At 30.6% G+C, this 12008-nt stretch overlaps 1 protein-coding gene across 2 annotated transcripts in view; it reads left to right on the plus strand.

Annotated features, from left to right (window-relative positions):
* The first annotated feature begins 1142 nt into the window (after positions 1-1142).
* LOC106478516 (rho guanine nucleotide exchange factor 25-like) overlaps positions 1143-12008 on the plus strand; it is a 25585-nt gene continuing 14719 nt past the window's right edge. The window contains exons 1-9 of one of the 2 annotated variants that reach the window (XM_013939065.2): positions 1143-1249; positions 2104-2187; positions 3022-3198; positions 4394-4474; positions 5234-5448; positions 6421-6487; positions 6618-6730; positions 8671-8830; positions 9102-9194. In XM_013939065.2, the coding sequence (XP_013794519.2) occupies positions 2125-2187; positions 3022-3198; positions 4394-4474; positions 5234-5448; positions 6421-6487; positions 6618-6730; positions 8671-8830; positions 9102-9194 (969 nt within the window). In that variant the 5' untranslated portion in view covers positions 1143-1249; positions 2104-2124. Of the gene's footprint in view, positions 1250-2103; positions 2188-3021; positions 3199-4156; positions 4163-4372; positions 4475-5233; positions 5449-6420; positions 6488-6617; positions 6731-8670; positions 8831-9101; positions 9195-12008 lie in introns of those variants that run through there. The other variant, XM_022382138.1, reaches the window with a different exon arrangement.

Genomic DNA, 12008 nt, shown 5'->3' on the forward strand with positions numbered 1-12008 from the left:
AAGGATAGCTAGAGCTGATAGCCCTCGAGTGGCTTTGCACAAAATTCATCAAACAAACAAATATTTTAATTGATATTAATATCTCATATAAAAAAGCAATGTATTAATTATACACCAGCATAAGATTCTAAACGATCACACAAATACAAACAGAGGTTTATAAGCAGCACCTTACTGATACACAGTGTTAACTGTGTTTATTTTTTATAGATCACTTGCAGAAAGTTCAAAGTATTAAGAGCCAACAAATGCGAATATATTTATAAATTAGTTCAAGTAGGTTGGTATGATATTATGTTTAAGAATAATTATAACGGATAAACCACGTGTTGGCGTGAAAAAAAAAAAAGAAGTGAAATACGTGATCATTGGATTTTACAAGATTGGTGGAAAGAATGCACACAATGATTTACCACAGTGTTAATCCTGCCTCTTCCAGGATTAGTTAATGTATTATATATTCTACATTAACTTCCTAATATCAATTTCACGTAATAATTATTTAAAAGGTTTTTTAACCACTCTGTCATTGCGAAGCGTCTCACAACACTATTGTTAGGTCGTCCGCAGTGACATAATGTGGTAAAAAATACAATTATGCACTCTTCTTCTCGGAAAAAAACTCCAACAAATCCCAAAAGACCAATTAAAGAATGTAATCTTTAAAAATACAATAAGGCTTAATACCATTGTATTTTGTTAAATATTATTGATTATATTCACGCTTAGCTAGTAAAAAAACGCTCACACCATAACAAATTATTATATTAAATAAGGCGTTTTTGTTTATTATGGATAGTTTTTAAGACTGAATATCCAACAACCAGCTGAAACGTTTTGTCTTATTCTGAATGGATGCCACCATCATGTCATGTCAAATAATCATCACGATTTATGTAAAAATTAAAAATTCTTTTTGCAGAGGACAAAATCATATAAACATGTATATGTTACAATTTATCGATTACTTGGTACCAAGTATATTTAGATTACTTCTAACTGATGTAAAATGGAACCCTTAGTTTTTTGTGTATTGGGGATATTACTGTTTTATGTTAAATAATGGGAAGTTAATTGGTTTCTATCAGTTAATTTGAAGTTGCTTAGCTAAGCTTTTTTTTTTCTATCTGTTTCAAGGAGATTTTTGTCAAACCCTGTTAGAAGACTAAGTCATGGTTGGCTGGGAAGGTCTGCCAGTGATTCAGCAAAGCCCACACTTAAGAAATCATCAGCTCCACATCACTGGAATGTATGTATTTTAATGCTTAATTGCCTTAAATATTTGTTTTTAATAAGAAAACAATGAAATAAAATAGTGTGTTAATTTATTGTTTTTTTTTTCATTTGGTTGACACTACAGTGTAGCTGTCAAAGGCTGCATTTCAATTATTACTTAGTACAGACTGTTCACTTATAGATGCAGCTTGTTCCTTCATACATTTATGTAGCCCTCTGGTAGTACTTCCTACATAGTTTTTTTTTTTCCCTTATAGTCAATGAAGCAGAGAAATAATATCTCCAGTAATTAAAAGTTTTAAATTCAAATTGTTTCTTTGTCACTACCTATCTAATTGCTGCTTGTCTGACTATGATAAGCAAGTATTTATTGGATACATTGGTTTATAATTTATTGAACACTTATTCTACTCTAATTTTTATATGGTAAATTAACAACAGCTACCTTGAGGTGAATCATGCTTCAACACTTTCAACACAGTTTAAGTAGAACCTTATTTTATACAAGCGAAAATAATGATATACCAATAGGCACACCTTATCCACTACCTGACCATCCTTCCTTTATTAAATGTAATTCATTAGTTGTAAACATTTAACTTTTAAAAATCATTCTTAAACTTCTTTCAGTAATTAATTACATAGTTATTTTTTTTTGTTTCAATATTAGGAAAGATCATCTTAAAATTAATTAAAGATTTCAAAGGAATTCTAAAGGGTTAACAATTATTTTTGTTAAACAAAAAAATAAAAAATACTCTAATGAAAATTTAGGTACAAGTCTCATTACACTGGTTAACTTTAATTAAATTAAAAACTTTTTCTAAACAGTTTTCACTAATTGTTTGAATTATCATTCTGTTCTAGCTGTTAGGCTGTAAAGAAGAAATGGGAAACAAGTCATGTTCTTATAGTCCAGCAGTAAAAGAAGCATCTGAAGATGGAACAAAGGTTAGCTTCAGTTTATTTCGCCTGTGTTTATCAAAGTCTTTTACATAAACATATACAGACTTTTAACCACATGGAATTTTTCCTTAAAAAACATCAATTATTGTGATTAATTTCAGCCCTTGTAAATTTTTTTTATTGAAACTTGTATCCTTCGTGTCTTGTGAAGTTTTTTATTGAAACTTGTATCCTTCATGTCTTGTGAAGTTTTTTATTGAAACTTGTATCCTTCGTGTCTTGTGAAGTTTTTTTATTGAAACTTGTATCCTTTGTGTCTTGTGAAGTTTTTTTATTGAAACTTGTATCCTTTGTGTCTTGTGAAGTTTTTTATTGAAACTTGTATCCTTTGTGTCTTGTGAAGTATTTTTTATTGAAACTTGTATCCTTTGTGTCTTGTGAAGTTTTTATTGAAACTTGTATCCTTTGTGTCTTGTGAAGTTTTTTATTGAAACTTGTATCCGTTGTCAAGAAGTTAAGTTGTTAATTTTACTGTCTTTTAAGAAAGCATGTATTAACTTGTGTTTACATTTCTATACAACATTCCATAAGATTAAATTTACATGAAACAAAACTTCACAAGACACAAAGGATACAAGTGTCAATAAAAACTTCACAAGACACAAAGGATACAAGTGTCAATAAAAAACTTCACAAGACACAAATTGCATCAGTATTTGATTAGAATAATTCTTTAAAACTTTCAAACCTGCTTAGAGAAAGATACAATCTCATATTTTGTTTTGCAAGCCTCTAGTAAGTTTAATATTTCTTAAAGTGATTGTTACAGATTGATCACATCAGAAGTAATGTTTTTTGTTTATTTTATTTGTTATTTAGGAAAATGATCTAGTAAAGTCTCAGTTGATAAAGAAGTCCAAGTCTTTTGATTTAAATGGAGGATCAACTGAAGATGAAGCTTATGATGTTGAAATTCCATCCTCCGTGAATTTTCAAAATTACATTTTTACTCCTATTCATACCTCTCTCTCCTCAGAGGGAGATACAGGAAAAATAGTAAGTAATTAGAAAATTATAGTTTTTTTCAAATAAATTTATTCTCTGTTTTCAGAGGGAGATGCAGAAATAATGTTGAGGTTAAAGAAATAACATTTTCAACTTGTTCATTCTTCCCTTTCTTCAAAGGAAATTACAGATGAAATTATGAGCTTGAGGCAGTTTATAATTAAACTTCTGTTAATGTTTCTTTTTTTTTCAAAGTATGATACATGCAAAATGCTGGCCTCATTGCAATAATAATTTCAACTACAGGAGATACTGACAAAGTGGTAGGCTTGTAGCAAATTATAGTGTCAGTCTTGTTAGTTTCCTACTGATGAGAGGGAGATAGACAAAACAATGAGCTTATAAAAAAAAACAACAACTATTGTTTCTTTTCTTTACCTCATTTTCTCACATCAGAAAGAACTACAGAGAAAACAAAGTTTTAAGTAAATTACTCTTTCATACTTTTTTACTAGTTTCAATCTCATCTATCTTCTACATTTAAAACAGGTCACAGTTTAACACTTATTTGTCGTGTTTCCTGAGAGAGGTACAGTTAAGTGTGTGTGTATATATAGTAATCTAACTCTTGTCTGCCTCTTTGTTTTGAGGAAAAGCTAGACTAAATAGTAAGTTTCACCCTTATCCTGCATTTTTTAATCTGAGTGAGATAGAAACAAGGTGGTGAGCCATAAATAGAGCATATTTATTGTTTTTCTTCATCTTGGAGATATAAAGATGAAATGGTAGGCTTTAAGGTTGCACTTTTTCTCATGTAACTGAACTTTTTCTGAGGAAGATATAAATGAAATATTAAACAAATTACTTATATATATATATATATATATATATTAGGACATCAGAATTATTTACGTTGATCATCTCTGCCTAATAGTCTTATATTTTTAGTTTTTACTTAGGCTATGCTATGGGTACCTTATTCGAAATGTATGTGTTTTATTTTTTTATTTGTAGTGTTGTCTTCATTCTAATGGCTGACTGTGATAGAAATTCTTTAAAAATATGTGTACAAGTTTCATAAAAAATAATTGTCAGTTAATTGTAGATGGTATTTTTGAATCAGCAATGGCAGTGAAGGTTTTGCAGGAATATTTCAGTTTCTTTAAAAGTTGTGTTTTGGTTTTATTTCCTTCAGCTTTGTATTCTAATTTTGTGTTTTTAAAAGTTCCTTTTTGTTTTGTTTCAGCAATCAAAACATCCAACAAGAGAAAGTACAAGTTCTGTTGACTTGACATCAGAAGTTGAACAGATAGTCAATGAGCAAATGGTAAATGTGAGAGAATTGGAACAATTAACTGCATTAAGAAGGGATAAATATACACAGTAGAGTAAAGTATGATAATTTTGAGAGCAATATAACACACAGTAAAGCAAAGAATGGTAAATATGAAAAATAAATAGGTAGCCAAGCAGTGATAAAATTGGAACAGGTATTCAACAAACAGAAGTTAGCAGAAATATAACAAGTATATGCAGAAAGAATATTAAGAGTTAAAAGAATAGAGTAAATAATCACAATTAAAAATGGCAAGTGTGAGAGTAAGAGAAGAATGAGATAATTCTAGTAACCAAGGAAGTAATGATTAGGATGAGAGAATTCTAGTGACCAAGGAAGTAATGATTAGGATGAGAGAATTCTAGTGACCAAGGAAGTAATGATTAGGATGAGAGAATTCTAGTGACCAAGGAAGTAATGATTAGGATGCGAGAATACTAGTGACGATTAGGATGCGAGAATACTAGTGACCAAGAAAGTAATGATTAGGATGCGGGAATACTAGTAATGAAGGAAGTAATGATTAGGATGAGGGAATACTAGTAATGAAGGAAGTAATGATTAGGATGAGGGAATACTAGTGATGAAGAAAAGTAAAATATTTGAGAATGACATGTATTTAAAAACAATGAATTAAATAATTGTAAAGATGACTTATTTGTTTCAAAACACTATTTTACAGAAAATACTCTTTACTTTTGTCATTGTTGGGAAAAATACTATACTACAAATGTTATTTTGTAACAACAGGAACTTTACCCTGAAACGTCTACAGATTGTTCAGAGGTTGTGGAAACCAAAACATCGGATATTATGACAACCGTAGTGCTTGAGGACATGCCAGATGTGGCTAATCAAGAAGAGATATCACCCACTGTGTCTACTGAAGACTTCTGTATTACAGAAATTGATTCTTTACACCCTTCTGTAGAGGATGATAAAGAAAAGGCTTTAGAGAAGAGAAGGTATGTTTAAAAGCAGTTTTCTTTATTTAGTACACTACTGTTCAGTTAAGATGACTTACAATATAATTTTATGAATAACTCCAGACTAAACAGATTTGTTGTCATTAGTTAGAAATAAAAAATAATTTAAGATGTAATGCTGAGGTGGTTGTGAAGAAAAAAAAAGGCTAAACAAAATAAATACATGAGGTTAATTCTTTGAATTGTATGATGTTTAGGTGGTTCTGAAGAAAAAAAGTTAAACAAAATAAATACATGAGGTTAAATCTGTGTTTCTCTGAATAGTATGTGTTTAGAGAAATAAGTATGAGAGATTAAATTTGTGTTATATGGGTGAGTGAGAATTCAGAAAACTAAATACAGGAAGTTAAGTTTGCTTTACTTGGAAGTTTTGATGATAAGGGGAATAATTACAAATACTGTGTGAATTACTTGTATGAGTCAATGTTTTGAAAAATAAATGGAAGAAGACGAATTAGTTAGGATTAGTTGAAAGATTCAGTGGCCTAAAGTAATGCCTTATGTCTCAGTAATAAGATAAAGACTTAACTGTTTCTTTTTATTTCACATGAGGAGAATGTTGTTGAACATTTTTAAATAAATTTTGTTAAGTTGTAAAAAGAACATAACTGAGATACAATTAATGTTTTTTGATTTATTATTAATATAATATAGTATCAAGACACACCATCTTATGTTCTTGTAACAGTAAGAGTGAAAAAACAGATTTGATGAGCTTTGAATCTGTGTTACTGTTTTTCAAGCAGATGATATAACTAATTAGAATATGGTGTATCAGAAGTTGTAAGCCTTTCACTGGTTTTTAAGGACAGAAAGTTTGAGCTATGACATTCACTTGGCATTGATACAGTAAGTTATAGTTACAGAGGAAGAATGTTTGAAGCACGAGTGCTGGAACACCTAGAGTTTAGTTGAAGAAATTTTGCTAAAACTAATTTTCTGTTTTTTTAGATATGTGGTTCAGGAGCTTTTAGATACAGAAGAAGATTATGTGAAAGATCTTGGAAGTATTGTGGAGGTGTGTGCCTTGTTGTTATCTATATTAAATATTAAAATATTATAAAATTAATGTTTTGTTTTTTTTCTGTTACTGCTCATAGGAATTTTTTGAAGTTTTAGTTTCACTTTTATTTTTACTTTTTCATCAGGGTTACATGAAAGTAATGAAATCTGGGGATATTAGTGTACCAGAAGATTTGAAGAATGGGAAAGATAAAATAGTGTTTGGTAACATTGAAGCTATCTACGAATGGCACAGAGAGTAAGTAAATATCTATGGTTTTCAAGACTGTCCATTAAATAATGAGCTTGATGTTGCATTACTTGTATATGCATTTGTTTTAGTACAGTAAACTGAGTGCATTACTTTTTTTGCAGCCCATTTTCTTGTGAAATCATTTTTATATTGTAATTATACACAGTAGGTGGAATTAGCATTTCTGGCTATGTGTGCTTTTGTTTTATGAATCTATCAGTCAGTTAAAAACATTATTATACCATTGGTAAACTATTTAAGAAATATATACTTAATAGAACTTAGGTTCTTGTGTTGTTTGTATGATTTTATCTATTGGACTTCCTTTTTGCACTATGATATTCATTAACTTCAAACCCTTTTTTATTATCTTGTTAATAATTCCAGGAGATATGCCTAGCTTTACCATAATAGCCTTTTTTTGGTCAGTATATATTATTTCATAACTATAGCCTTCTCTTTATGGATGAAGACCCTGTTCTAGAATAGCTTGAGTTGTAGTTTTATAACCAATTATATTCCTAAATAGTCTGTTGTGTGAGTTTTTTCACTTCCACAGAAAAAAACAACATTGAACACTTCATTCTTCAAACTGTTGTAGTCTTTGGTTCTATGTGAATAAATAATCTTTTTATATGAGTATTCTTCTTCACAAAAACTGCGATATATTCTTATAGCTATAATAACTGTCTGTGGTGGCACTGTGCTACTACAGAGTTGAGTATTCTGTGATGACTTGTTACTTATCCTTATAAAGTGAGATCATTCTGTTTATACTCTTTGTATTACTGGCTACATGATGACTATGCTTGGTGAACTATTGTTTTTATGATACCAGCCACTTTGTACTACTATTTTTACTAGATGCTTCTTCACTTGTACTACTGATTATATCATAACTGTTGCATTTAGTATTACTATTTGTTATTTTTAATGGTAATTATGGCATCAATTATTACAGAGGTTTAACTTCATTATAATAAAACGATTTTGGATGTGTAGGTTGGCAAGCCATGTGACAACCATAGCTGCTATAAAGTTGCAGTAGAATGGAATGTATAAGCACTACAATTTGGAATTTTTAGGCATTTCTTAGGAAATGTGATGCCATCTGATGCAAAATATTCATACACTCAGATCATAAGATGAGTTCAGATTTGGGATTTGTAATTTTTAACAAGTGTTTTCTACTACCATTAAATGCAAGGGATATCCAAAGGGATGTGTATGACCTTCCAGAAAGATGCATGCAATAAGTCATACCCCAGCTGTGGTAAGCAAAGTGCACGTCTTATTATAGGTGAGAATAAAGAACACCAGGCTAGTAGAAAAAACTGTGTCCCTGGCAAAAGTATGTAACATAATCAAAAAGGACCTCCATCTGGAAACAAGGCCAACAGGGTATGGGTTTACTAAGATATGGCTTTTGGTCATACCTACTGTTCACCCATCTCATACATCAATCAGTTGGAGAATGAAATGGGTATTCATGCTATTTGAATACAAAGGTATACTGGTGAAATTGCTAAAACCATCCTCCTCCTACACTAGATGGACAATTAAAAACAAGCAGGGAGGAGTGACGTGTTTTGGACATTACAGGTTTATGCCAAAAGCTTTAACAGTTGAAACTATGTTGCAAGGATATTGTTGATACATGTGGTCATTAGGTAGAGTAGGACCATGAACTGTATCGACATGGTGAGGCTCCAAAATTGTTTTAGTATAACGTACTGAAATGCTGTATTAACTATTACATATAGGTTTGTCTTATTGTGATTTCATAACATTACATTTCATAAGGACTTACAGAAGTGAACCACAAAAACAGGAACACACACACACTTGTTTTTTTTTTTATGAAAGTTTATATACTTATGGCTAGAACATGTTTATTATTTTTTGCACATTTTCTATTCATATTTTACGGTTACTTTTCCTTCTAGCACTTTCCATGGAGAGTTACAAAAATGTGCCTTAGAACCAGGAAAACTTGGACCTTTGTTTCGCCGTTATGAGAGAAGGCTAAACATGTATGTTGTCTACTGCCAGAATAAACCTAAGTCAGAGTTTATAGTTTCAGAGTATGTTGATACTTATTTTGAGGTAAGAGTTCATTTGTAATATATACATTGATACTTAGCATAAGGCAAAGAATTTTTTAAAGTTTATCCTTATTGTAAAGTGAGTACTTACTTTTTAACAGCACACTATTCTTTCAATTTAATTAGCTTAAAGTATATTTACAAATTAATAATCTAATTTATTGATTTTATACATGTTTTTAAAGATATATACATGAAAGAAGATTTGTAATTTCAAAATATTAACATATACATATATAGATAGATGTTGGATATAGTTTTAACTCTTGCAGGATGTGCGACAGAAGCTTGGCCATAAACTTCAGTTGCCCGATCTTCTTATTAAACCTGTCCAGAGAGTGATGAAGTATCAGCTTCTGTTAAAAGTAAGAAAAATGTAGTTAAGTTAGTTTATACTTTAGTTTTAAATATGAAAAACCTCTACTGTATGTACTCCAAGAATATTTAAAATATTTAAAAAAGATCTGCATTGAACTCTAGCAAAATTTGTTTCTTTGACTGTATGAGAAGTTAGTTTTAAGTCCTTGTTTAAACAATGAAGCATTTCAACTGCATGAGAAGGGTTATTGTTTAAATGATGAAACATACATACTGTATGAGAAGAATTAGTTTTAATCTTTGTTTAAACAATGAAATACTTTTACTTTAAACAATGAAATACTTGTACTGTACAAGTAAAATTAGGTTTAATCTTTGTTTAAAAATGAAACATATATACTGTTACGTCTCCGTCCGTTAATTGATTTTCCGTAAATTCGTTCCGACGAAACTTTAGCGACACAAGTCCTTTCTTAAATAAAACTGGTTTATTCTTTCCGAATACAACTTTACGATACACTCAACTTCAACAGTCGCTCTGTAACAAACGCTATAATTCTCACGTGCTCGTGCTCGACAATACTCAGGTCAATTACTCACTACTACACATTGTCCCATCACGTTGTGACCATCTCGTATATACCACACTACCCCCCAATCTAGTAAATACTAGGGCATTCACGAAGGAACAGGATATTTCTAGAAAACGTGGCGTGACACTAGTCACGTGACCTCACTGACGCAACAATACTGTATGAGAAGAATTAGTTTAATCTTTGTTTAAAAATGAAACATATATACTGTACGAGAATAATTAGTTTTAATCTTTGTTTAGACAATGAAATACTTATACTGTACAAGTAAAATTAGTTTTAATCTTTGTTTTAAACGAAACACTTGTACTCTATAAGTAAAATTAGTTTTAATCTTTGTTTAGACAATGAAATACTTATACTGTACAAGTAAAATTAGTTTTAATCATTGTTTTAAACGAAACACTTGTACTCTATAAGTAAAATTAGTTTTAATCTTTGTTTGGACAATGAAATACTTATACTGTACAAGTAAGATTAGTTTTAATCTTTGTTTAAAACGAAACACTTGCACTGTACGAGAAGAATTAGTTTCAATCCGTCATTAAACAATGAAGTGTTGTTACTATGATCTAGGATTAAACTTTATAAAATTATAAAGGAATGAATTAGGTTTGAATCTTCCTTCGTAAAAGTAATATTAAGTTTAAGGTATTGTCCAAACAAAGTTTTGATGTATTAGATTTTTCAGTGTAAAGTTAACTGTAAACTGTTTAAGATCAATATTTTAACAAATATTTAGAAGCCCCCCCCCCTCCCCCGATGGAACAGCTATAAGTCTGTGGACTTACAATTCTAAAATCTGGTGTTCGATTCCCCGCAGTGGACACAGCAGATAGCTCTCAAACAAACAATATTTAGAGTATTAAATATCTTAACGACACGTGTTCTAGATTTTCCACTAATGTGTATTTTATTACAAAACAGTCAGTAAATCTCGTTATTAGGTTTTCTAGTACTATATTATTGTTGAGTTACTGAATCTCTCAGTATGAAACGCATTTATTATTGTTTTAATTACGGGATGAACCATTATGTAGTGGAACAGGTAGTAATAAATAGTACTGGATAGTAATAAATGAGATATAAACCAGGTGTGCTAGAAAAGTTAATACATGTTGGATTGATAAATGTTAATGCCTTCGTGTCTAACTTCTGAGTAGCTCTAACACTTAATGCTTAAAAAGAATGAATATATTTATATCCTCTGAAAACTACAGAAGCCAAACAAAAACAGACAATCAAAAATAATTTTGTCCTAAAAATAGTAAATTGAAAATAAGTTTTGAGACGGATTGACTGGGTAATGAAAAAACTTTATTAAAAATATACGACGTTTCGACAACATTTTGTCATCCTCAGGTACAAGTGGTTTCAAGAGATACACTATAGAGCAAAGAGATCACATGACCGGATATTGCTTCACACTGTTCACAGTCTAATATAGGTATCTTGGTATCTCCAGAGTGTTGATTTAGGGTGGAGCTGTTTTCTTCAATTATGATAGCTTATTTTATTTTGCGTTTATTAATGTTAGGTTCTTTGTTTAAAATGTTTTGTTAAATCTTAAGACTCGAACATCAATACAGTTAGGTTAATTGTATCAAAAAATTGATAATGAGAAACCTTATAACTAAGTTTTTAAAATCTTAGGACAAAGCGTTGTGTTAAAAACAACAACAATCAAGCATTTAAAGTTAAAAATAAATTAAGAGCCTCTAATTGCTCAAAATATGAGTTAACCACTCCTCTAGTTGCAAAATCTGTAATACACCCTGAAGACCAGTATTTTAACAAGTTATTTAAAACTGAAACCTCTTTCTGCAACCTAGGGCCCAATGAACATGCTGGATAATAGAAGCAGTTAATAACTTCTAGTTTGAAATAAACGTAAAACTTTTCTTCGTAAATGTAAATAGTGCTGAGAGAGAAACTTCATTAGACCTTTCAGATTATAGATCAGTCTTTCTTGGCTAATCCAGTGTTTCTAACACTTCATACAAACATATTATCAGGCTCACACTCTTAGAAACATCGAACACAGATGTCCTCCCCCCTATCTTGTAGGAAAAGCTTTGAACTACTGCTTGCTTAGAAGATAACCAAGAGGCCAAGATACTTCCCTCTTGGCCGTTACTCATAGGTGCATGCTTTCTATCGCAGTGTGTGCATACGTTCCAATCTTCAGCTTGAGCCGAAACCGTCCCTACATTTTCTCGTAGTTGAAGTTTGTTTGTTTTGAACTTCGCGCAAAGCTACACGAGGGCT

The sequence above is a fragment of the Limulus polyphemus genome, unplaced genomic scaffold, assembly GCF_000517525.1.
Source record: "Limulus polyphemus unplaced genomic scaffold, Limulus_polyphemus-2.1.2 Scaffold220, whole genome shotgun sequence".
Lineage (NCBI taxonomy): Eukaryota > Metazoa > Arthropoda > Merostomata > Xiphosura > Limulidae > Limulus > Limulus polyphemus.